General features: G+C 31.8%; 3 protein-coding genes and 1 non-coding gene across 9 annotated transcripts; 2 read left to right on the top strand and 2 right to left on the bottom strand.

The window, feature by feature from the left end:
* Nucleotides 1-3,559: 3,559 nt before the first annotated feature.
* On the bottom strand, nucleotides 3,560-10,830 carry LOC109815264 (CAAX amino terminal protease family protein). 3 transcript variants are annotated; one of them, XR_014428426.1, is made up of 5 exons: nucleotides 10,392-10,825; nucleotides 10,127-10,288; nucleotides 8,889-9,107; nucleotides 7,521-7,780; nucleotides 6,730-6,869 (listed from the first exon to the last, which is right to left on the bottom strand). XR_014428426.1 is itself a non-coding variant. In XM_020379930.3 (4 exons), the coding sequence occupies exons 1-4, from the start codon at nucleotides 10,605-10,607 to the stop codon at nucleotides 6,528-6,530; spliced, it is 939 nt and encodes a 312-aa protein (XP_020235519.2). In that variant the 5' UTR covers nucleotides 10,608-10,830; the 3' UTR covers nucleotides 3,560-6,527. The 3 variants fall into 3 exon arrangements, 2 of the variants coding, with proteins under 2 accessions (XP_020235519.2, XP_082917986.1); XM_020379930.3 differs by lacking the exon at nucleotides 7,521-7,780 and having other exon boundaries at nucleotides 3,560-6,869; nucleotides 10,392-10,830; XM_083061860.1 differs by lacking the exon at nucleotides 6,730-6,869 and having other exon boundaries at nucleotides 7,374-7,780; nucleotides 10,392-10,827.
* Nucleotides 10,831-14,290: 3,460 nt separating this feature from the next.
* On the top strand, nucleotides 14,291-15,692 carry LOC109815258 (Acyl-CoA N-acyltransferases (NAT) superfamily protein). Its single transcript, XM_020379919.3, has 2 exons — nucleotides 14,291-14,662; nucleotides 15,342-15,692. The coding sequence occupies exons 1-2, from the start codon at nucleotides 14,428-14,430 to the stop codon at nucleotides 15,569-15,571; spliced, it is 465 nt and encodes a 154-aa protein (XP_020235508.1). The 5' UTR covers nucleotides 14,291-14,427; the 3' UTR covers nucleotides 15,572-15,692.
* A 546-nt stretch (nucleotides 15,693-16,238) lies between these two features.
* Nucleotides 16,239-16,311, bottom strand: TRNAV-UAC (transfer RNA valine (anticodon UAC)). The gene has a single exon. It is a non-coding gene; the product is annotated as a tRNA-Val (tRNA).
* Nucleotides 16,312-16,412: 101 nt separating this feature from the next.
* On the top strand, nucleotides 16,413-20,911 carry LOC109815257 (Tetraspanin family protein). 4 transcript variants are annotated; one of them, XM_083062095.1, is made up of 6 exons: nucleotides 16,413-16,754; nucleotides 17,606-17,705; nucleotides 19,041-19,121; nucleotides 19,251-19,355; nucleotides 19,844-20,024; nucleotides 20,618-20,911. In XM_083062095.1, the coding sequence occupies exons 1-5, from the start codon at nucleotides 16,585-16,587 to the stop codon at nucleotides 20,018-20,020; spliced, it is 633 nt and encodes a 210-aa protein (XP_082918221.1). In that variant the 5' UTR covers nucleotides 16,413-16,584; the 3' UTR covers nucleotides 20,021-20,024; nucleotides 20,618-20,911. The 4 variants fall into 4 exon arrangements, with proteins under 4 accessions (XP_082918221.1, XP_082918219.1, XP_082918218.1 ...); XM_083062093.1 differs by having other exon boundaries at nucleotides 20,613-20,911; XM_083062092.1 differs by having other exon boundaries at nucleotides 20,541-20,911.

Here is a 20,911-nt window from a genome sequence, read left to right as displayed (position 1 = left end):
AAACTTAATGTCTAAAACTTGTAAGCACTATGAGGGCTCTTAGATGACCAAATTAAGTTTCGTGGTATTCATAAGAGTTCTATGCTTGGATGTTAGCTTTTCAACAGCACTAGAATCACCCAAAAAGGAAGTCTAAAACTAAATTTATGATCAAATTAGTGAGTAAAGGTCAAATGATCATATTTAAGCTTAAATATTATGGTAATATAATTTTTTAAAAATAATAGATGATAAAATCAACTATTGAAGTCAGCATAGAAGCTGTATATAATTATCTTAGATTTCTAATAAAATTAATATCAACTTGACATCATAGGTATAACTATAGATATAACATTTAAATCACACAATGTTATAAAAACTCAAGATAAGAAGAAATAATTTAAGAGTTGTAATTGTGAGTTGTTCTTTAAGTACTTATATTTGATATGAGTAATAATAATTTATGGTGTGCGATGATGTTTAAGGTTCAATGATAATGATATTATGATTGATATATTATGTTAATGATATTATAATGATGAATTTTATAATATGTGATGAATGAATGGTGAGAATGTACAATAATGATGATGTGCATATGAGATGGAATTAATATATGAGAATTATATTGATACATGATGCGTTGAGTTACTATGAGTAATGTGATGAGATGTGATGGTTAAGTCTAGCGTTGTGAATTGGCAAATGAGGAAAATGATTGTTGTATGTTAATGATGTGATTCATGCAAACATACTTTGTTTATGGGATAATGTGAGTCATTTACAAATGTCCTGGGAGGTGTTATGGTGGGAAAACTTCTAACGGGAATGTAAAGTTACTATAGCTAGTTATAACACTTCAACAAGATCCTAATAGACATTTCTTGGTTGAGGTGGTTTGGGGGATCACTATTGATGAGTGATCCCTACACTATTCAATGGAGTGGTCCCATTCCATGAATCCTATGCTATTTTGTATTGTCAATGATTATGAGGATATTGGTACCACATGTATATAAAGTTAGGAGCATTCATCACACGAGTCTTAATTTGTAATTGATATATGTTGTGTGAATTGTTGGTCATGAATGAGGAATGAATGTATAAAGATGATTATTGTAGATGTTTGGTAGGATACTTATCTGTGTGTGAGACATTATTGATGTTATGGATGTGTGTGTTTACCATTATGTCTTATATATGTTGTGTATATGTATTTTCATTCCCTGTATTTGTATGTGTTTGGGCTGAATGTCACTTATAGGACTAAAACAAGTATAAAAGGATGTGTTTGATGAAGGAGAAGTCTAAATAAAAGTTTTTCTCTAATTAGTATGACATTGGAGTAGAATTCTAATCTTAGTGATTATTTGTATTTGTTAAATATTTATTTCAATATGTTTTCTTGTCAAAGTTGTGTTCAAATAAAAATATGTACATTACTTTGATTTATACATTATTTTTCTATGTTTTCATTCGTTTAATCAAGTTATAGAAAAAATATTGTGAACCCTTGTACAAAATATTTTATGTTTGGAAATTATTTTTATTTTATAAATTATTAAATTTTTTATTTAATTATTCTCTATATATTTCATAAATGGGGTACATAAGAAAAAAGGAAAAAAGAAACAAAACCCTGCCAAGTCGTCTTGCAAAAATGGCAATAACCCCACAGGCGGTGACTGATAAATAAAAAACTCATGCAGTCACCCTCCTTAGCCAAGAAATCTTCACAAATTTCCTTCTCTTAAATAATGCTTCGGAATTATTTGAAATATTATTTCTTTAAAATTATTATTTTTTTTTAACTATAAAAAGGATTAAATATTTTTTGACATATTAAATTTGGAACAATTTTTTTTTTCTCCAGATTAATAAATATTTTTTTGTCCTTAATTTGAAAATAACTACTTGTTTTTTTTTTTAAAACTATTTTAGTCTCTTGTCAATCGTCATTAACACATTACACATTGCATTCGCCTCTTAAAGATTAATATGGCCTCGTATTTGAATCAATGTGATGGTAATATTTTTAGTAAATTGTCAATATATCACCTCTATTTAGAATTACGATTTGAGGCTTGGGAAAGATTTTATCCCCTTCTTTTTTCTTTCCATTGTTATGATTGTTACGCAGGTATAGAGAGAGAGATGCTCAAATTATAGAGCATGAGCGTAAAAGCGAAGTTCTTTTCTTTAACCCCTCAAGCAGGTTGATGCGGGAAACAAGTGCAAAACTCCGGATGAATTTAATTAAATATATAGTTTTAAATTAAAATTATACTATAAAAATATTTTCAAATATATTTCAATTAAGCATGTTAGTTGGGTGGTCATTAAGGTTTCTATCATCCAAGAGTACTTAAAGTTCAAGTTTAACTTCGGAGAAACAGATAAATCGGTTTGATTTATAGTTCACTAATTCATCTAGAAAGTCAATCGATTAACACGGGGTCGATGACAAATCTAAGACGTTAAATTTCATCTTTTGGAAAAAAATTGAAAACAGAGCAAAGTAACAGAAGACTATATAATTTGAATCACACTGATTAGATTATTTGGAAAATAATTTTTGGACAACCCAAAAATGTTGTTAGACAGTTGGTGCGAGATAAAATAGATAAATGAATATTTATTATTGGTGATACGATGTGATGAAAATAGAAAGAAAAGTAATGAGTGTTAGTTAAGTATTTAGTTGTCTAATTTTACTCGCCTGTATTTTACATTTATTTATTTCATTTTCACAACTTTGATTTTTAGACAGGGAGTTGCTTGGTAGATGAGCACGTAGAATCTAAAATTGACAACTGATCCTAAATCAATGGGCCCCAAAACAAGGGTACCCAAATCAGAGCATGAAACAATTACCAACAACGTCAAAAGTAACACAAGTTGAGTTCCTTTTTCCCTTTAGAAGTAGCATAAAGCATCCAAACATGCTTCTATCTCCTTTATGTTTCTACCACGTCTAGTTTAGAAGACCTCATAATTCATCATGATTTGGGGGCTAAAGCTTGTCTCTCTATTCACTCGCACCTTCTTCAAACCCAAAAGTATAATTGCTCCGATAGTCAACTTTTCCAAACACATAATCCAAATGAATGAAGGACAAAACTGTTCACATCAAAACCTTCAAAACTTTTACAGGATATGGATTCAATCTGTGTTGTTTGCTAGACTTTTATTTTTTCACTATTTTTTTTTTGTAGGCCAAGCATCTTTTATTAGAAATAATTACGTTTGAATCATGATAAGAGGGCGAAAAACTCTCTTTCCAAATAGACAAATAGTTAATATAGTTTCATACTCTTTTTTCAAATTCATAACTAGTTATCGAATTTAAAAATCTGCATATATTATTTTAACTACCATCTTTAACCCACGCATGATGATGCTATATATCTGTACTCATGCAAGCTTCCCAAGTTAAATCACACACATAATTTTGGGAAAAAAAAAAAAAAAAAAAAGCTATTGGGTGGTGCATCCGGATCCCGAACCATTTAACTTTCAAATAACTACTAAATAAACAAAGAACACAAAGAAAAAAAAAGATATCACACAACTTGAATCAAAAGAAACACCAAGATCTGGTACTTGGCTCCTCACTAGCAACCTTAAATAGCAATCCAGAAGAAGAACATATAGAATAATCATATAAACAAAATTTTAGATTTAACAGAACAAACAAACAAACTCAGACACACCAAAATTATATCCCTAAGAAGAGACAAAAACAACCCCACAAGGGAGAGAGGGACCAAAAAATAGAAGGACTACATTCCATATATATGGAAGCCAAACCTATGAAGAGAATACAAACAATACCAATAAAGTGAGATTGAGATAAGGCATGCAAATGATTAATTACATTACATAACTATTAGCGTTTGATATGTTTGACTTTGTTCCACCCTTTCTTGCATGAATCTCCAACAATCTTCACCCCTTTCTTGAGCAACACCTTGAGCTCCCTGGCTCTGTCCTTCATCTGCTGTTCAAACCCAGCCATGCTAGCAAAAGAAAAAGGTCTTAGAGAGAGAAAGCTGAGAGAGTTAGAACAAAACAATTGGTGAATGGTGATGTTGTATACTACAAGGTGCTAGAAGAAGAGAAAAAACCACTTTAAAGTTTAAACCAAGAGGGCTAGTGGGATCCAACGCATCACCGGACACGTGGGGAGGATCTGTTGGTGCCGTTGATATAAAAATTCATCTGAGTCGTCCTTTGATGCCTACGTTGATTGCGGGATAAGCATAGAGACCACGTTGGCCATCAGTGTGTGGGGACATGTGAGTGCAAAGCTAAGGTTGTATTGTATGTAGTAATGCTGACACATCTCAAACCAAAGTGACTCCAGGCTAGCGCATAGGGTGAAGAAATTATTGTATGACTTTTAGTTGATTTTTTATGTTAAATGTATTTGAATTTTATTATTCTATAAATTAATTTTTTGATTGTGTATTTTTAGTTCCTATATAATAATTGATTTTTGATTTTGGTTTTAGAATTTTAAATTTTGAAATGATTGTTTTTAGTCTTTTAAAAATTAATGACTTTTCATTTTAATTTCTTAAAAATATTATTGTCATTATGTAAACAATTTTAAAAAAATATTTTGCATCATTCTATCATTTTCTTTCCTCGTTCAATCAACCATCAATCCATGTACCCATTATGTTATTTGTTTGCATGTCTATCTTTTGTTTTAAAAGAGGAAGTTAATTTTTCAATGAATAAATAACCCCCTCACCCACTAGATGTCCAACACATAGAACACACACACACGCACGCAAGGTGTGATTGGACAAAGTAAACAAAATAAATAAAGAAGAATGAGAAGGATTTTGTTAGTACGTATCATCGGTGTATATATGACTCTTTGTTAAGAGTTAAAGCAATTATTATTCGAATTAATTAAATATTAATATTTTAATACATTAATATTTATATTTATGTTTTTATTCAATAAATCATTTTTCATTTCCTAGTACAAACGGCACCTCAAGTTAAGGAAAGTTACTGAAAAAGGAATTATTAAATGTGAGAATAGAGGGGTTGTTTGATGTGAAAATAAACTGTCATCTTCGAAGAAAGGAGTTTCCATTTGATTTGATAAACTAATCTTTCATTTACCTATTAATGGAGAGAAAATAACTCCTCAAAATGATGAAAAAGAAAAACAAAGACCTAATAAATGGCAATGTTACTGATAAACAAGTAATTAGTTCCACCTGAATTAGATTTGATTTTCTTAAATAAGATTGAGTTTAAATTTTGTAGAATAGTTGAAAAAACTTGGTTATAAATAAAGTTAATAACTATTTTATACTAATAATATAGTCATAAAAAAAAAATCAACAATAACTTTACCACATGAAAGCATAAATCCAGCCTAGACTTAAAGAGAGTGTCTAGACTCCAGAATGATTGATTCGCTAGCCTTGCTGGAATGCGAAGGAAGATACGTATTTGATTGTGAAGTCAACAAGATAAGCATATATATTAGTTTTTTCAGTAATAAAGTTGAATAAAGCTGAATATTTTCTGTACCTGCCAAACATTCCTCTCTATTTGAATTTATGCCATGGAAAGAAGGATAATATCTCAAATTAAAAAGGAAAAAGAAAAGTTTAAATATTATGATTTGGGTAGAATGTGCTCCAGCTTTATGTAGCTGCTGTCCACCAACTTGAGGAAAATTATTATGAAAATAATCAACACTGGTATATTAAAAAATCCAAATCTTTAATATCCAAATCACTAGTTAACGAGTAATTAAGTGGTTAATATTCATGTTTGTTTACTCTTGCTTCCAAATGAGATGGGCAAAGTAATTGCATATTCATGATTAAATACTTAAAATTTAAAAGGAAAAGAAGAAGGGAAATCTAAGTCACAGAAAATTAGTTTCTGAACAGTGGACCCAATTTGGTTTGAAGGGGACAAACGGCAGCAAAAATATGATGACAGACATAATCTACTACGGAGAAATAATTGTGTTTCCTTAAAAAGAAAAAGGCTAAATGAATAAGAACAAAATTCTTATTAGATTAATTAAAAATATAAACCGAGAATTTCATAACACCCTGTACGCAAGAGGATGGACATTAAAAATTCCCTATACAAGATTATAATGGTACAGGAATTAATTCAATATCAAATTTATGTACTTAGACCATTTAATATTTTTTCTAAAATGCAAAATTAATCGATCCAGTCATTTGAATCAAGTGATATTGTTTTGCTAATTGTGTATATCAAATTTTATATACACAATTAATAATGTGTTTGCTTCCGTTTAAAATGACTTCTCAATAATTTTTCCATTTCACATTCAAGCTCTTGAAAGTGAAAAAATAAATGTTTATTGGGTCAGAAGGATCTAGTAGCATTGCTTACTCCGTAGCTAAGAAAGACAAATGATGACTCATCAACAAATTTATCCAAAGTCATCGACCTATATATCAGAACCCTTTAAAGGAAAATAAATAAAGTATGCCAACAATTTTGCTCAATCATTTTGTTAAATATATAATTTAATAAAAATAAGTTATTACTAAGGTCAAAGCATTGTACAAGGAATGTATACAAATGGAGGAACTCAAATTCCCAGTCCAGCAATAAGAGCATCCAAGGACACACCCAATGATGAACAATTGTAAAAAGTTCTCACCAGAGAAGTGAATTGCACTGAATATAACTGAGCTTATGGCAACAGCTTGTTGCCACTCCATGGTGGAGGAAAGTGACGTCAAAAGAAATCCCCTATAAACAATCTCTTCCAAAAGGGGAGTGACAATGCAATAAGCAAGCACACAAGAAACTCTTGAGATGTCACTATTTAGGAGCATGTCCTTCAGTATGGGGTTGTTAACAGGCTGCATGCATATGGTAAAAGTAAAGATAAAGGAAAACACCATCATTGGTAAGGTAGAGTTTAAAAAAATATTGCAAGTTTTAGAATAACTACATACAAAATCATGAGGTTTGGTAGGAAGGGGATGGACGAAATGATAGTTCCATGGTTTGCTATAACAGTGCTTTTATTAAGCATCATGATAAACGATAATGACACATTCCACAGCTCACACAGTAAAGTGCAAAATTTTGATATCAAATAATACTGGATATTGGGTATGTTGGAATGCATAACAATTTTAGACATCTTTTAACTTTAATAAGGTGTGTAGAAACTGGTCTAACCTATTGAAAAAAAAAAGTTACAGTACTCAAATTTAGCCATATAATTAGCTCCTTTAGTGCATTAACTAACTTCTAAGTCAGATGCCAAACACAATAAATTCGTTTATTACTTCTCATTTTCAAATTTCCCCTTCTCTTCTCTGTTTCCCCTATAAAAAAGTACTTTTCATTTTTCAAAATGGTAGTTGATAGCAACTTGGATTTGTTTAAGAAAATTTGAAGATTACCACCTTCCAACAGAGGTAGACCTTAAGAATTCCTCAAGACTCGAGTCAATACAGAAAAGAAAAAGATAACACGTGACATTGAAGAGATCTATAGTCTACCTCTTAAATCCTCAGTCAATATTGCTTAAATCTTTCATTTTCCCTTATATTCCACACAGCCTGTAGCTTTACCCCATTGCTTCCCACACCTGTTTCCATGTAAGCAAGTTTGTTATAGCCCAAATCCCTCTTTTCCCCTTACTCACATTACCTGCATGGGCTAGCATAGGAATGCCTGGTACAACTTGAAAATGTGGGGTATTTTCCATGATCAGGTAGGACATTTTATTGAGACAAGGTTTATCAATCACACCTGTATACTAATGCATAATAAAATAATAAATTAATGATTGTAAAGAAAATATGTTTATAAGGAGAAAATAAATAAATAATGATACCATTTTCTGATTCACTACCTAAAGCAGTATTGTTATTAAACGGTATGGGGTTTGAAAGAAGATTCTCAACGTTTCCAATCTATAACCATGTGTTTTTACAAAGATTTTGATGAAGACATATAGCAACGAAGGTACCTTGAGATGTCAAACTAATAAGACTCACCCGGTGTAGGATAATAACACATTGTGCTTTACAGAGGAGACCATGCTCCTTGAGGAAGCTTAAATCCTGAGGATTCCTTGCACTTACAGGACACCTCGAGAGAGCTAAGCAACTAGAAAAGGAATTGGGTTCCTTGAGGTCCTACATGTGCATTGAGAAAGCCTAGGGAACCTCTTGGGAGTCAAAACCTTTTGTTTTAGGAATAATGCTTTCAGTGGCATGGTAAAATAAATAAAACCCTGTGAAGGGATCTCCAATGGGAATCCCTTGACATGGAATGGTAAAGAAGCACCTCTTCAATCATGTTTGATCCATCAAGCTATCAATACCTCTCCTTAAATACTATTTTTCTCGATTAACAAATGCAACCAAAATATTTGATCATTCTACTTTGACTCATCATTAAGATATGAGGAAGCCGTAGCATGCACCACCTCAGCTAGTGCGCTGCTCCAAGTAAACTATGCAAAAATAGCATGACAAGGCATTTGTAAAATAAAGACAAATTATCTATTCCCTTCATATAAATATTCCCAATCTCCTATAAATCTCACACAACTCAGGGCGTCATCCCTCTGGATCTCAGTCAGACCAATCTCATAATTTTCACAGTCGTTCCATCATTCACCTTAGCCTTTGCTTGTTTACTCTCATAAACTATTTCTTTGCAAACACTACTCATTATGTAAATCCTTAAAACAACCCCCCTTAGTTAAATGGTGCTACTTATTGTTCTACTATGAAAGCTATGCAAGCAGCAAGGATAATGTGAGAAGAATTATGACAAATCTGCTAGACATATAGTTTATATTATTTTTCTAGGCAAATGACAAGAAATTACCCGGAAAAAAAAATATAATCACTAACCTTGGAGCCAAACAATCTGTCTGCAAGTAGAGAGGTTAGGAAAATCAAAAGAACAAGAAACCCAAATCCCAGAACAGATGACAAAAACCAGCTCCTGTTGCTCAATAATTTGTTCTTTTCGAAGAAATTTGACAACTTGTATTGTGGCTTAGCCGTATACTTCAATAAAAACAGGGCCCCACTAAGCTCAAGAATCTGAATAGTGAGAAATGATAAGGCCTGCATCATTGAATGAATATAGATTGTTAAAATTTCTGTTCAAAAGCCAAAACATTGTGAATCAATGAACCTAAGCTCTGACAGAATGTAAATTCAGACCATGAATTAAATGTAAAGATAAATGACCATTTATAGTATATATCCCATAGAAACACATTCCGGTTGATGCTCTATTGCACACCTTTAAAACCGCTGATGCAGACACTAGACAAGTGAACATAAAAGCACAAGAACAAGTGGGACACAACAAAGTGCAAACCTTAATAAAGAAACTTCCAATTTAATATAGCAGAACGCAGAAGTGAGAACTAAAAAAATAATTACTGTTGATTTATATCTATTAAAGCAATGATAATATAGAGTAAATCATCTACCTTATTCCACATTAATCTTTGAAAGATTTTGGTCCTCAGCTAGTCCCTCTCAATCAGAGTTAAGGTGTTGCCACTATATTACTCAGTAAGATCATAGTGATATATATTTGAAGTTCCAATTTGGTGATAAAACATTTTGAGTAATAATGTGGTAACACGATAATTTCTTAAGGAACTAATTAAATAATCAAAACCTTTAGAGTATTAACATAGTATCACCTTGATATTTGGAGGATTTAGGATTGACTCTAATGACTGTAAGAAATAATAAATCTTAAAATGTGAGTTTGAAACTAATTTAACTCCATAAGTTGTCTTCATTTATATACACTATTTAAGCTTTATCGGTGGTCAACATGGGATCTCCAACACACACTCCGGAAGCTAAAAATTGAACATCTCAAGCATAAGGTTTACATCACTGAAAATCTGCAAATGGTCTACTAATGATATGAAAGCGGGTGACCCAATAGACTAATAACAATAGCTAGAATAGACTTTGATATCATAATATCATCTCAGAATGTCTCTAACTTAAAATTGACATATAAGGAAAGAATTGTTCCTACTTATATATAATATCTTGGCTTATGATTAGTCGATATAAAATTTCCAATGATTTGATAAATAATTAATAGAGGTGACCTCAGTTTGTGGGTCAAGAACAGGCTGTCCAGTAAATAGGGCAACCACGGATAAGCCTCCAAAGCTGAAAGGGATATGCAGAGTGAATAGATAGAGTGCAAGATTGGTCCATACATTCCCACTCTCCCATGGACTATCATCCTCTTGCAAGGCTGAGAACCCCTGTAATTTGCCATAATAAAAACAAGAAAAATATTAGCTTCGATGATTGCATAAGAATGAGAGGGTATCTGGCATGAGAAATAATCAACTTGCCATGTTATACCTGAGAAAGGGGTGTGAGTGTGACGCGTTCTTCCCTTTTGCAAAAGCTCCTAAAACAGTTGCGTTGAGAGGAGGAGCATACCAATTGCAGGTTTGGTGAACATTTCAGGCTATTATCTTTATTTGGGAGGTGAAAGCAGTGAACGGGTGTGGCCAATTCATCATGAACAAATTTAGCACAAGCAGATGGATACCCCAGAACCAAAACCGACAACATTTGCCTCTTTAATCCTTCTTACCCATTGAAGCAACCGATTTTAAATGTGAGAAGCTGGTATTTTTGTAAATAAAGTTGATTTTGTATGTAAATAGTTTTGATTTTGTATGTTTAACATATGACATACAAAATTGGTTACTCCAGTAACAGATTTTATAGGTGGTTATTAGTTACCTCTTACCAACTGATGTTGTATGTCTGTTATATATTGGGTGTATCAGACTTGTACCCTTATTCTTGTGTTTTTATTTTCGTTTCTTCCACTTGTAGTGTCGCCCCGTTCACTCTCTTATTTAGGTATGAGTGTTGCTGTATTGAATGTGAATGTAAGTGATGAATAAATGTTTCATTATTCCTTATACCTTATATTAAAAAAATTAAAAATTAGCAAAATAAACTAAAAATTAGTGAGTTAAAAGTTACTTAAGTTAGCTCACTCTAAGTTAGTTAAAAATTAATAACTTAGAAATAAATATATAATCAATAAAGTTTTTAATTAATTAGGTACATTATAAATAAATATAAGTTAAAATTACTATATATTAATTAATTTATTTTAGAATAAAAAATCACTAAATTTTTAGTGAGTTCACTATAAATTAATTAGGTACCTTATAATTAATTAGGCACTTAATATATAGAATAATTAGGTGCCTTATATACAGAGATTTAGGTACCCTATTATATACTTTAAATTTGTTTTTTAGTATGTTATTTAATTATATGTTGCTTTATTTATTTTTAAAAAAATATATTTGATATTAAATTTATGTACACTATGTGAATTTTAGTTTATCTTTTGAGATTCAATACAAATGATTAAATTGATTTAATCAATTTGTATTGAATCGTGAATTATTTAGTTGGACAATTTGAAATGAATAAAATTTTATATTTATTTAATACTTACAAGTTAAGTCTTATTAAACTTGATAAAATTTCATTTTATTGCATTTCGTGTTATTCTTTAAGTAAATATTTGATTGTAATTGAATTTCATGTTTTTCTCTAGGTGAGTATTTTGTGTTAGAGATTTGTACTTGCTAGAAAAGTACATGCTAGAAGATACTTCTCTCTCTCTCTTTCACTCTCTTTCTGATGCATTCACTCTTGTTCACTCTCTGATCTGGTTACTTGTCTATGTTGAGGGGGGTGCACCTGCAAAAGGTACTCTAATGCTCAAGTAAGTTACTTATTTAATGTATTAAATGCAACTAATAAATAATAGTTTTACCTCGAGATACAAACTATTTATACGGACCATAATGAGTCTAAATCTCAATGGGTCGTAAGTTAGGGTGTTGCCAATTAAGTAATACATCGATAATTGATTCATACCAATGATTAAACATTAATCATCTTGGTTATCATAACTTATGAGTTTTACATGTTGTTTGACCATATAAGCTACCAAAAGGTTGAACGGGATTGGTCGAACTAAACGTTCATATTCATCTCAAACCACTCGATTGCCGAAGTTACCAAAGGGACGAATCGAGCTTGTTCTTATAGCTTTTTCGATTGTCAAGGATGCCGAAAGTATTGATTCAAGTGGTTCAACTCTTTCAACTATCGAGGGTGCCGAAGGATTGCATTTATTTACACATCCCTTTGGTTACCGAGGGTGTCAATGGATCCCAATTTTGTTGGTTTTAGGTGGTGGAATGACCTGTCTGGTATACATGCCTCCCAACCTTGGAAAGAGAACTTGAACAAGGGTAAAATTGAGATAAACCATAGGGGTGGGCAACATCATTACAGACTGTCACGTCAGTTATGTTTTTTGAAATAGTTGAGATGAAGAGTTGCACGTTGTGCATCGTTGGATCGCTTAGATCTAACAATTATGTTGAGTGGGGTCGCTTCACCTTCTCATGAGAAAGTACTATAAATATGAGTGTGGTGGAGTCCACTTCCACCATTGCTATTTCTGTCTAAAACTGAGCGATCTTACTGTGTTTGTTGAACCGAGTCAATCAACATTTGACTTAGTACGTTAATCTTTTAGTTTTACTATAATGGTTGAGGGTCCAATCATGCTTCGAATGAAGAGTCTTCGATAAGGTTGTGTATCTTAGGACTGTCATCCAAATTTTCAGATTTATTGTCGTTGTCGTCTAAGTTATCAAGTGGTAACATAGGTGGGGATATGAGGTCGGTTAAAGGTGATCTTGAAGTGGTTGTCGTTGAGAATGAGGCCATAGTGCGTTGAGGGGACAAGGAAGAAAGCCTAGAAGAGGCTTCTAGTAGTGATTTGACTATTTGTCCAATGCGTAAACAGTTGTCTAGCTGAAAGTAATATGGGTCGGCTTTGTGCTTGAATTTACTTGGGTAAATGAAGAGGTGACAACCTCATTCTCACGATATTGGGATACTCAGGTGGTGGCCAACTTGCTAGAATACACAAAATTTTTGACATTTAAAGATTCGAAAGACCCCTATCTAATCAACATCATGGCTTGCCGAAATAATGTGTTGCCGAATCTTGATTATGTCTTCTTGGGAAAACATGCAGCTAACATGAATTCATTCTTCACGTATGATTGTTTGTTCCGAGATCTGAAGGTGAAGTTGCCATTTGATGACTTCACTATGAGGGTTCTGAGAGTGTTATTTTAAGAAACATCCATTTATATATAGAGTTATGATTCTCTTCATTTCATTTTCTCTTTATTTTTTTCATTACTAAAGTTTTAAAAGTATAACTGTAACGCATTATAAAGTATTCACCAACTTATTAATTTTTTCAAAAAGTTTAAGAAATGAAAAAATAGTGAGAAATCATTTTCTTACGTGGGAGTGAGTCTTAATGCCTCAAGTTCAAACTTGAATCTTATTGGTGGACAACATGTCTTGCACACATAGGAATCTATCCTTCCAAGGAACAATATCAAATTTAATTTAGATTTAATTACTTTTTTTATTCCTATACTTGCACGAACTTTACCTTGTAGTTTCTAATGTTAAAAATGATATGTTTTATTCTCTTCGTCCTTCAACACTGAACAATAGCCGTCATGGAAATGATTATCATAGTTCAATGATTGGAGGCAATATAAGGTTTACAAGTTTACAACACGGTTAGGATTTCATGTGAATTTTCAAATCCACATCCCCTACTCACAAACAAAATTTGACAAAATTGAAAGACAGTGACTAGTTTGGAAAATAATGTGTCGTGTAGGAACCAAAACATACTATTTTTAATAATAAAGATTAAAAGAAAAAATTCGTTTAAGTATAGAGATTGAAAAAACAGTTAAACTTTTAATTTATTTTTTAAGGCTTAATTTATCCAATTTTATGTAATAATATTTCATTCGTAAAATTTCCTTTTCACCTTATTATTTCAAAACTCCCACTCCTCTCATTTCTTTCCAAGGTTACACTATTTCTCTTGTATTCTTGTTAGGTATGTGCCCTGGTTTTATATAACAAAATTCTTATTGTGTACAGTAAAAAGTCTTCAAGGGCATCACATATTTAGGGCAATTCATTCCTTTATCTATTTGTTCATGTTTTCAGCATACAAGAAGACCACGAGTTGTGCGTTGATATTATTTTTATAAATTTAAATTTTGTAACAATATTTTTAACTATATAAATTATGATTTAAATTTATAATAAATAATTTAAATTTGATATAAAATTATTTTTAATTATTAAAATTCAATTTAGATACAGAGACAAAACAAAACTAACTTGAGACGATTGAAAGATTTTTTAACATTTGAGTTCGTGTTCCATCTTATGATAATTGATAAGGTCCCAAACAAATTAAGCATGGCTAGCAGTTCTTAAGTTCTATGATTCGCGAATCATGGAGAATGCGGCGATTGTGGAGCTAAATAGAAACTGTGCCAAGACAGTGGAAGAGATAGTGAAAATCGAGAGAAAAATCTTTCCCAAACACGAATCTCTGGCTTCATTCTTTCACGATGAACTCAGAAAGAAGAACAGTGGGTTGCTTTATCTTCACATTGATGGCCAACTTGCAGGCTATGTCATGTATTCTTGGCCTTCTTCCATGTACGCCTCCATCACCAAGCTCGCAGGTTCCAACCCCACTTCGTTTTTTTTGCTTATATCTATGTCAAGAAATAGTGGTTGCATTCAAAATTTCAAATTTCGTCTCTCCAATGTTAGTTTTTGTGTTATCGTTCTAAGTTCAAGTTGTGCCCGTGAGCTGTTTGATGAAATTGCCCAATTAAAAAGAACAAAGCTTTTTTACTACTTGTAAAGATGAGACTGATATGAGTTATGTTTTGACAAAATTCTCGCTTATGTAAGATAAGAAAGTAACATAAATTGAGTTCCTTTCTGTTGACGTGCAAGTGCGAATGAGAAGAGATAGACAAAATCTCTTAAATATGATGTTTTTATGATTTTGCATTAAGATGTGATATTAAATTTAGTTGTGTGATTGGTTCCTGATTCATTAATAGAGATTTCCTCATTGTTAACACCCTCTTATTCTCAATACTACCCAGTTCCCACAAGTAAAAATCAATTATTGCATTTTAGGTTTTGGAAAAGATAGACGAAAGAACTTCCATAAAAGTTACAATAGATTAATGGATTTTAACTCTTATTTTCTCCTATAAGTACTTATATAAATATTTATTGAAATAGGACCATGGTCTTGAAACCCTCAACTAGTGAAATACTTGTATAGAATCTTCAATTTTTTGGTTATTCACAACATGGGTATGCCATATTTTTGGGTTTTGTTAGTGAAGGAGCAATGGAGGAGGCAAGGCCATGGAGAGGCTCTGTTGAGAGCAGCAATTCAGAAATGCAGAACAAGGAAAGTTTCTCGCATAATGCTTCATGTGGATCCCTTGAGGACTCCTGCTGTGAGTCTTTACAAGAAACATGGTTTCAAAGTTGACACTTTGATTGAAGGCTACTACTCCTCTGATAGAGATGCGTATAGAATGTACTTGGACTTTGATTCCAGCTGAAGGAGATGCTAAATAAACATTTTAGCATGATCTGTGGTTAATTTAAAGAACAGTTTTGTAACAGAGATTGTTTAAGGAGTCATGAAAGACAAGCATTTAATATAGAGGGCTTGTGGTTTTACTTTTGTTTTCTCAATAAGAAATGATTGGAATCAAAATTGAAAAGATTTATTAGAGTATTCTTACATATTTTAATACATATACCATGGTTTTTCATAAATTTTCATTTGTTAATTCTTTAACTACTACCTTAAGTTAAAGGTAAAATCCTTAATTAATAATATAAAATGTATTAAATGATATAAAATTTTAATATGATGTTTATTAGGTAAATCTCTGTTGTCAGTCTCAACATGTTATTAATATCCTAACTAATTTTTGTTCTGATTTTAATGAAAAATAATAAATTAAAATTATTTATATCCAACTACAATGATACGAACTCTCAAATTTTGTATTTATTAATTATTTATTTCATCATAGTACAGTACGAAAAAGAAAGTGTGAAGAAAAAAAATCTTTTATATTTACCTTACAATTTATCACATATATATAGTTCCATCCGAAAAATTAATAAACTGGAATTCCTTTTCAAACTGTTTTTGTTGTAAATAAAAGAGAAGAGAAATTCAAAACATAGAGAATTAAAAATCCAACAAATCGACTTTGTTGCTGCCCAGGATCGAACTGGGGACCTTTAGTGTGTAAGACTAACGTGATAACCACTACACCACAGCAACTGTTGATCTCTCTAATTAAACTAAAATTATATAATCTATAAAATAGGATTATGACGTCATAATAGCCTGAAATACTGAGGGCCATAAAACAAAATAAAAAACTAATAACCTCCTCGTTCTCTGCGAATCAGTTGATACGCGTTCGAGCCCTAGATTTCAATCTAGGGTTTCTCCGCAGCATCTTCGAATTTTGTTTTCATTAGATTCAGGGGGTTATAACATTGTTTGTATTAATTAGTGAAATTTGCAAGGATAAGAATTGGATAAAAGAAAATGGCGAGGGTGTTGAGAAGCTGCATTCAATCGATGTTGAAGTTGGCGAACTCGGTGATTGGGATGGCGGGGCTAGCCATGATTCTATACTCCGCTTGGATGATTAGGGTTTGGCAGAGGCAGATGGGTGAACTTCCCTTTGGTCACGATTCTGATTACCCATCTCCGTGGTAACAAAAACAAAACTTCCGTTTTTTTCCTAGCCCCTTTTTATCAGTGTAATAAGATTTGAAGGTCCTGGATGCGAACGTTGATTGGAGCACATAAAAAAGTGTTTTTTTTTTAAAGAATATTATAAATTATTATTTGGTTTTATGATGCTAATGGATTTTTTTTAACCTTTTGCTTTTGTTATTAAATTTGTTAAATGGAAGATAATGTTTTGGGAAACCAAAGGGGAGAATTGTTCATTGGGGAGAGTTTTGTTTGGCATTGTAAAGCTGTTGAGTTTTTCATTCTGTCTACTTCCAAGCTGTTAACGGAATTAAGAGAACCAGGAATTTCAACCGAGTTATGCATACACCTTATTTTTTGAGAAGGGCAGGGGTTCCGGCTTAGGATATGATAATGTTCAAGGTTTCAAATTGCAGTCTCCTTGATATTGTGGAAAATTTATTGGGGTAGTGGAACCTCTAAAAACCTTGATGCTAGACGTGGGCCTTTTTTTTAAAACCTTGATGTGTCATTTTGAGAGTTGCACTGGTTGGCAACTTGGCATTTAAAATTTATATGATTCAAATCTTTCAACATGATTTGTGGGGTGAGACTAAATGCTCACCTTCGGTAACATTTTTGAGAAACAATCGTGTCCAAACACTACCTGCTAGCATGATCCATATTTACAGTTACTATATGAGTTAATCATCCATATACTGCTAGTGTAAAATTTTTTACACTGATAACCAATCATATCTTTTAATAGTGTCATGTCATTTGCGTATTTAATTTCCTCTTATTATATCTACTGAATTGTATGAATAGATTGTGACCACATTGTATTTATTTATTTTCCTGAAATCAGGTTCATTTACACGTTTCTTGGCCTTGGAGTTATGTTCTGTGTAATCACTTGTTTAGGTCATGTAGCTGCTGAAACTGCTAATGGCTGTTGCCTGTATTTGGTATCCTTTTCTTTGGTGTACCACTCTACCATTATATTTCAATTTATGATGCACAAATGCTGGCACTGGTATCTGATACGACTTTGATGCAACCCAAGGATATGACATTTCTTAAAAATTTGGTTGCAAGTATGGCATGATACACCATAACACATATATGAAGAACTATAGATATTATAAAATAAATAAATAAATAAAGCCATCATAAGATTACTCTTGATATTTTTATGCAATTTGAAATCAGGGACTTTTAATTTTAGGCGTTAAATGCATATTTAGGAAACAAATGTTGTGATTTAATAAAATAAATAAGGCTATTTTGTTTTTAAATAAGGCTATATTTAAGGTAGCAATGATTAGTTAACTATTTAAATAAGGAATTTTTTGCTGTTGAATGTATTTATCTATTAATCCCCTGTGTACTTAATGATTTTGGCACTTTTCACTTAATTTCTCTTCTAGAAAGTTTTAACCAAACAACACTAATGATTTTTCACTGCTGAAACTGATAATTTTCTGCACTGAATTAGAGACTTCTAGTTTTAATTGCTAATGCATGATAAAAAAAATAATTTCATAAAATAAATAATGATAATTATACAATATGTATTTATATCTATAATCTATAACTATTAATAAAGGCGATAAGCCTTTTTTGTTTACACATTTTAATTATAATTTATTCTAAAATTTGTTTTAATCTTTTTCAAATGAGAACGCACACTTTCAAATAAATATTCTTTTTTGTTTTGGTTTTCTTTTTAACAAGAGAGATACAAAGTTTTTCCACTAGTCATTAATAAATGCGATGCCACTTTTGGAAATTGCCTTTCATGTCCACTTTTATGTTACATGTTTGCCCCTTTTTATATTTTGTAACTACATATACATATATATATATATATATATATATATATATATATTTGAAACTGCTAATAGATAACTATCTCTAAACTACTCAAAACTGCTCAGACATTTAATCATTAACTACTTACTCATATTCAACTTTAATTAATTAATTCCTATTTTTTAAATTAAATATATGGAGGCATGAAGTGTTTCTTTTCGTAAATTTCAGATAACTATAATCATTTAATACTTCAAATAAGGAAAGGCCCACGTTGAATGTATTCATTGATTTCCTCTGTACTAAAGTGTTTTGGCACTTTTTACTTGATTTCACCTTTGGTTAGTATTAAACAAACACCACTAATATTTTTCAGTGCTGAAACTTATATTTTTATGCACTGAGTTGAGCTTCCAAACAGCCTAAACAGCAGTAGCTTTGTGTTCAATTTCAATAATATCTCATCTGTTGACCTTGACTGCTTACAGTATATGGTTTTTGTGGTTTTGCTTATCATGCTGGAGGCTGCAGTAACTGTTGATGTGTTTCTAAACCAGGACTGGGAGAAGGTATTGTATATGATAAACTTTCTCTGCAATGTGTTTGTTAATTCAATACTTCTATAGTCTTCTCTTCCAGTGATATCAAATGTGTTAAACCATTGACTGAGCCATTCAAACATGGAAAATTGGAATCAGGACTTTCCAAAGGATCCCTCGGGGTATTTTGATCAGTTCAAGAATTTTATCAGGTCAAATTATGAGATGTGCAAATGGGTAGGCCTGTCACTTGTTTCTGTACAGGTAAATCTCCTTCTCTCTGTGTGGAACTAATATACCAATTTATCACACAACTACTGTTGAATCCTAATTACTGAATGTCAAAACTTCTTACTGAGATCCAACTTCCAAGATGATTACAAATTTTCTATGCCGTTAAGTTATTTCATTCAAGAGAACTTGGTATTCTGGTTTGTTCAGTTATTGGTAATATGGGTGCATATTTTATGATTAAGAGATTGATATAGGTAATACTCCTGTTGTGGATGATTTTGAACCTATTATTCTGTGTATATTATTAGTATGTAAAACAACTGACAACTGGTCACTGTTTCTTTAATTCATTTGTTCTGTCAGTATAGTACATGATTAGCTAGTGCATATTTCTTCTGCTTTGTTACATATATCTTCTGATTATTACTGGTTTTAAAAATTGAAGATGAAGTTACTTTTGGAATTTGGGTTAATGAATGATGCAGTGATGGATTGCTGTCTGTGCTGTTAACAAACAGGGACTCTCTTTATTATTGGCAATGATACTCAAAGCGCTAGGGCCACATCAATATTATGACAGTGATGATGAATATGCTCCTGACAGGGTGCCACTCTTGAAGAATGCTCCACCTCATTTTGTTGTTGTTGATCAAGGATATGCACACGGACCTAAAAACGAATCATGGATTAAGTAACAAGGTAAAAAAGATTGGAATTCTATAATTGATCATAATATTCTTATTTGTGTCATGTTGGATCTCCTTTATCATCTATTTCACTAGTTTGATTCGAATACCTATTACAATGCATCAACCTCATTCTTATATGATTTGAAGAGACAAGTAGGGCTATTGACTGTACTTTGATCTATACTATAATTTATGAACTTGAAATTGGTTATGTATTAGGTTAGAATCTGTAGCATATATGTTTGTGATATCAATTTTCTTCATTCCTCTTTTTTAGAATTTGTTTACAAATTAAACCATTAACCTCTGCTAATGATTTTTTCCCCGTGATAATGATATTGATTTAATTTTAATGTTAACATTGTTCGGTTAGTGGCCAGATACTTGATGAAATATCTATTGGATTTTATTTAGTCACTATTTATTAGTTATCTTGGTGGATAAGGATTCATTTTTGTTTTATTGTATATCAGTCAGCATGTTAAACCTTGGTTATTGCTTGTGCTTCTCTCCTTTTTTATGAAAGTTTCCTTCTTAATCAGACAAATAGGTAAGGTCATTTCTTTGACTTGAACCTTGACGTTTGGACCCATGGAAGGTTAGCTAGGCAGTCCTTTTCGATGCTAGTTGGCTTAGAAGAGGACCTGTGTGCTGTATGCTGGAGATGGATTAGCTATTTGGATTAATGGCTATGGAAGAAACAAGTGCCTATCGTGACCCTTGCATCTGTTACACCAATTTCATACAGTTATGAGCAAATGTATGTGTCATATGATTCATGTCTGTATATCGTAAATATAATGTAGAACCTCTTGATATGAACGACCCCCTGTATCTTCTGTTATAAGTATCTCAGAAGTTGGATCAATAGATATCAACAAATATTCTTGTGTTTAA

The sequence above is a fragment of the Cajanus cajan genome, chromosome 8 (genome assembly GCF_000230855.2).
Source record: "Cajanus cajan strain Asha chromosome 8, NIPB_CcT2T_4, whole genome shotgun sequence".
Classification (NCBI taxonomy): domain Eukaryota; kingdom Viridiplantae; phylum Streptophyta; class Magnoliopsida; order Fabales; family Fabaceae; genus Cajanus; species Cajanus cajan.
This window is presented reverse-complemented; position numbering and strand designations above follow the sequence as displayed.

Excerpts from the sequence above, each read along its gene's own strand:
- LOC109815264 (XM_020379930.3), bottom strand. The coding sequence starts at position 10,607 with ATGTTGTCGGTTTTGGTTCTGGGGTATCCATCTGCTTGTGCTAAATTT. Across the intron at positions 10,289-10,391 it reads CACTCACACCCCTTTCTCAG|GGGTTCTCAGCCTTGCAAGA; the intron begins GTATAACATGGC and ends GGCAAATTACAG. Across the intron at positions 9,108-10,126 it reads TTCTTGACCCACAAACTGAG|GCCTTATCATTTCTCACTAT; the intron begins GTCACCTCTATT and ends TCAATGATGCAG.
- LOC109815258 (XM_020379919.3), top strand. The coding sequence starts at position 14,428 with ATGGAGAATGCGGCGATTGTGGAGCTAAATAGAAACTGTGCCAAGACA. Across the intron at positions 14,663-15,341 it reads CTCCATCACCAAGCTCGCAG|TGAAGGAGCAATGGAGGAGG; the intron begins GTTCCAACCCCA and ends GGGTTTTGTTAG.
- LOC109815257 (XM_083062095.1), top strand. The coding sequence starts at position 16,585 with ATGGCGAGGGTGTTGAGAAGCTGCATTCAATCGATGTTGAAGTTGGCG. Across the intron at positions 17,706-19,040 it reads ATGGCTGTTGCCTGTATTTG|TATATGGTTTTTGTGGTTTT; the intron begins GTATCCTTTTCT and ends GACTGCTTACAG. Across the intron at positions 19,356-19,843 it reads TGTCACTTGTTTCTGTACAG|GGACTCTCTTTATTATTGGC; the intron begins GTAAATCTCCTT and ends GTTAACAAACAG.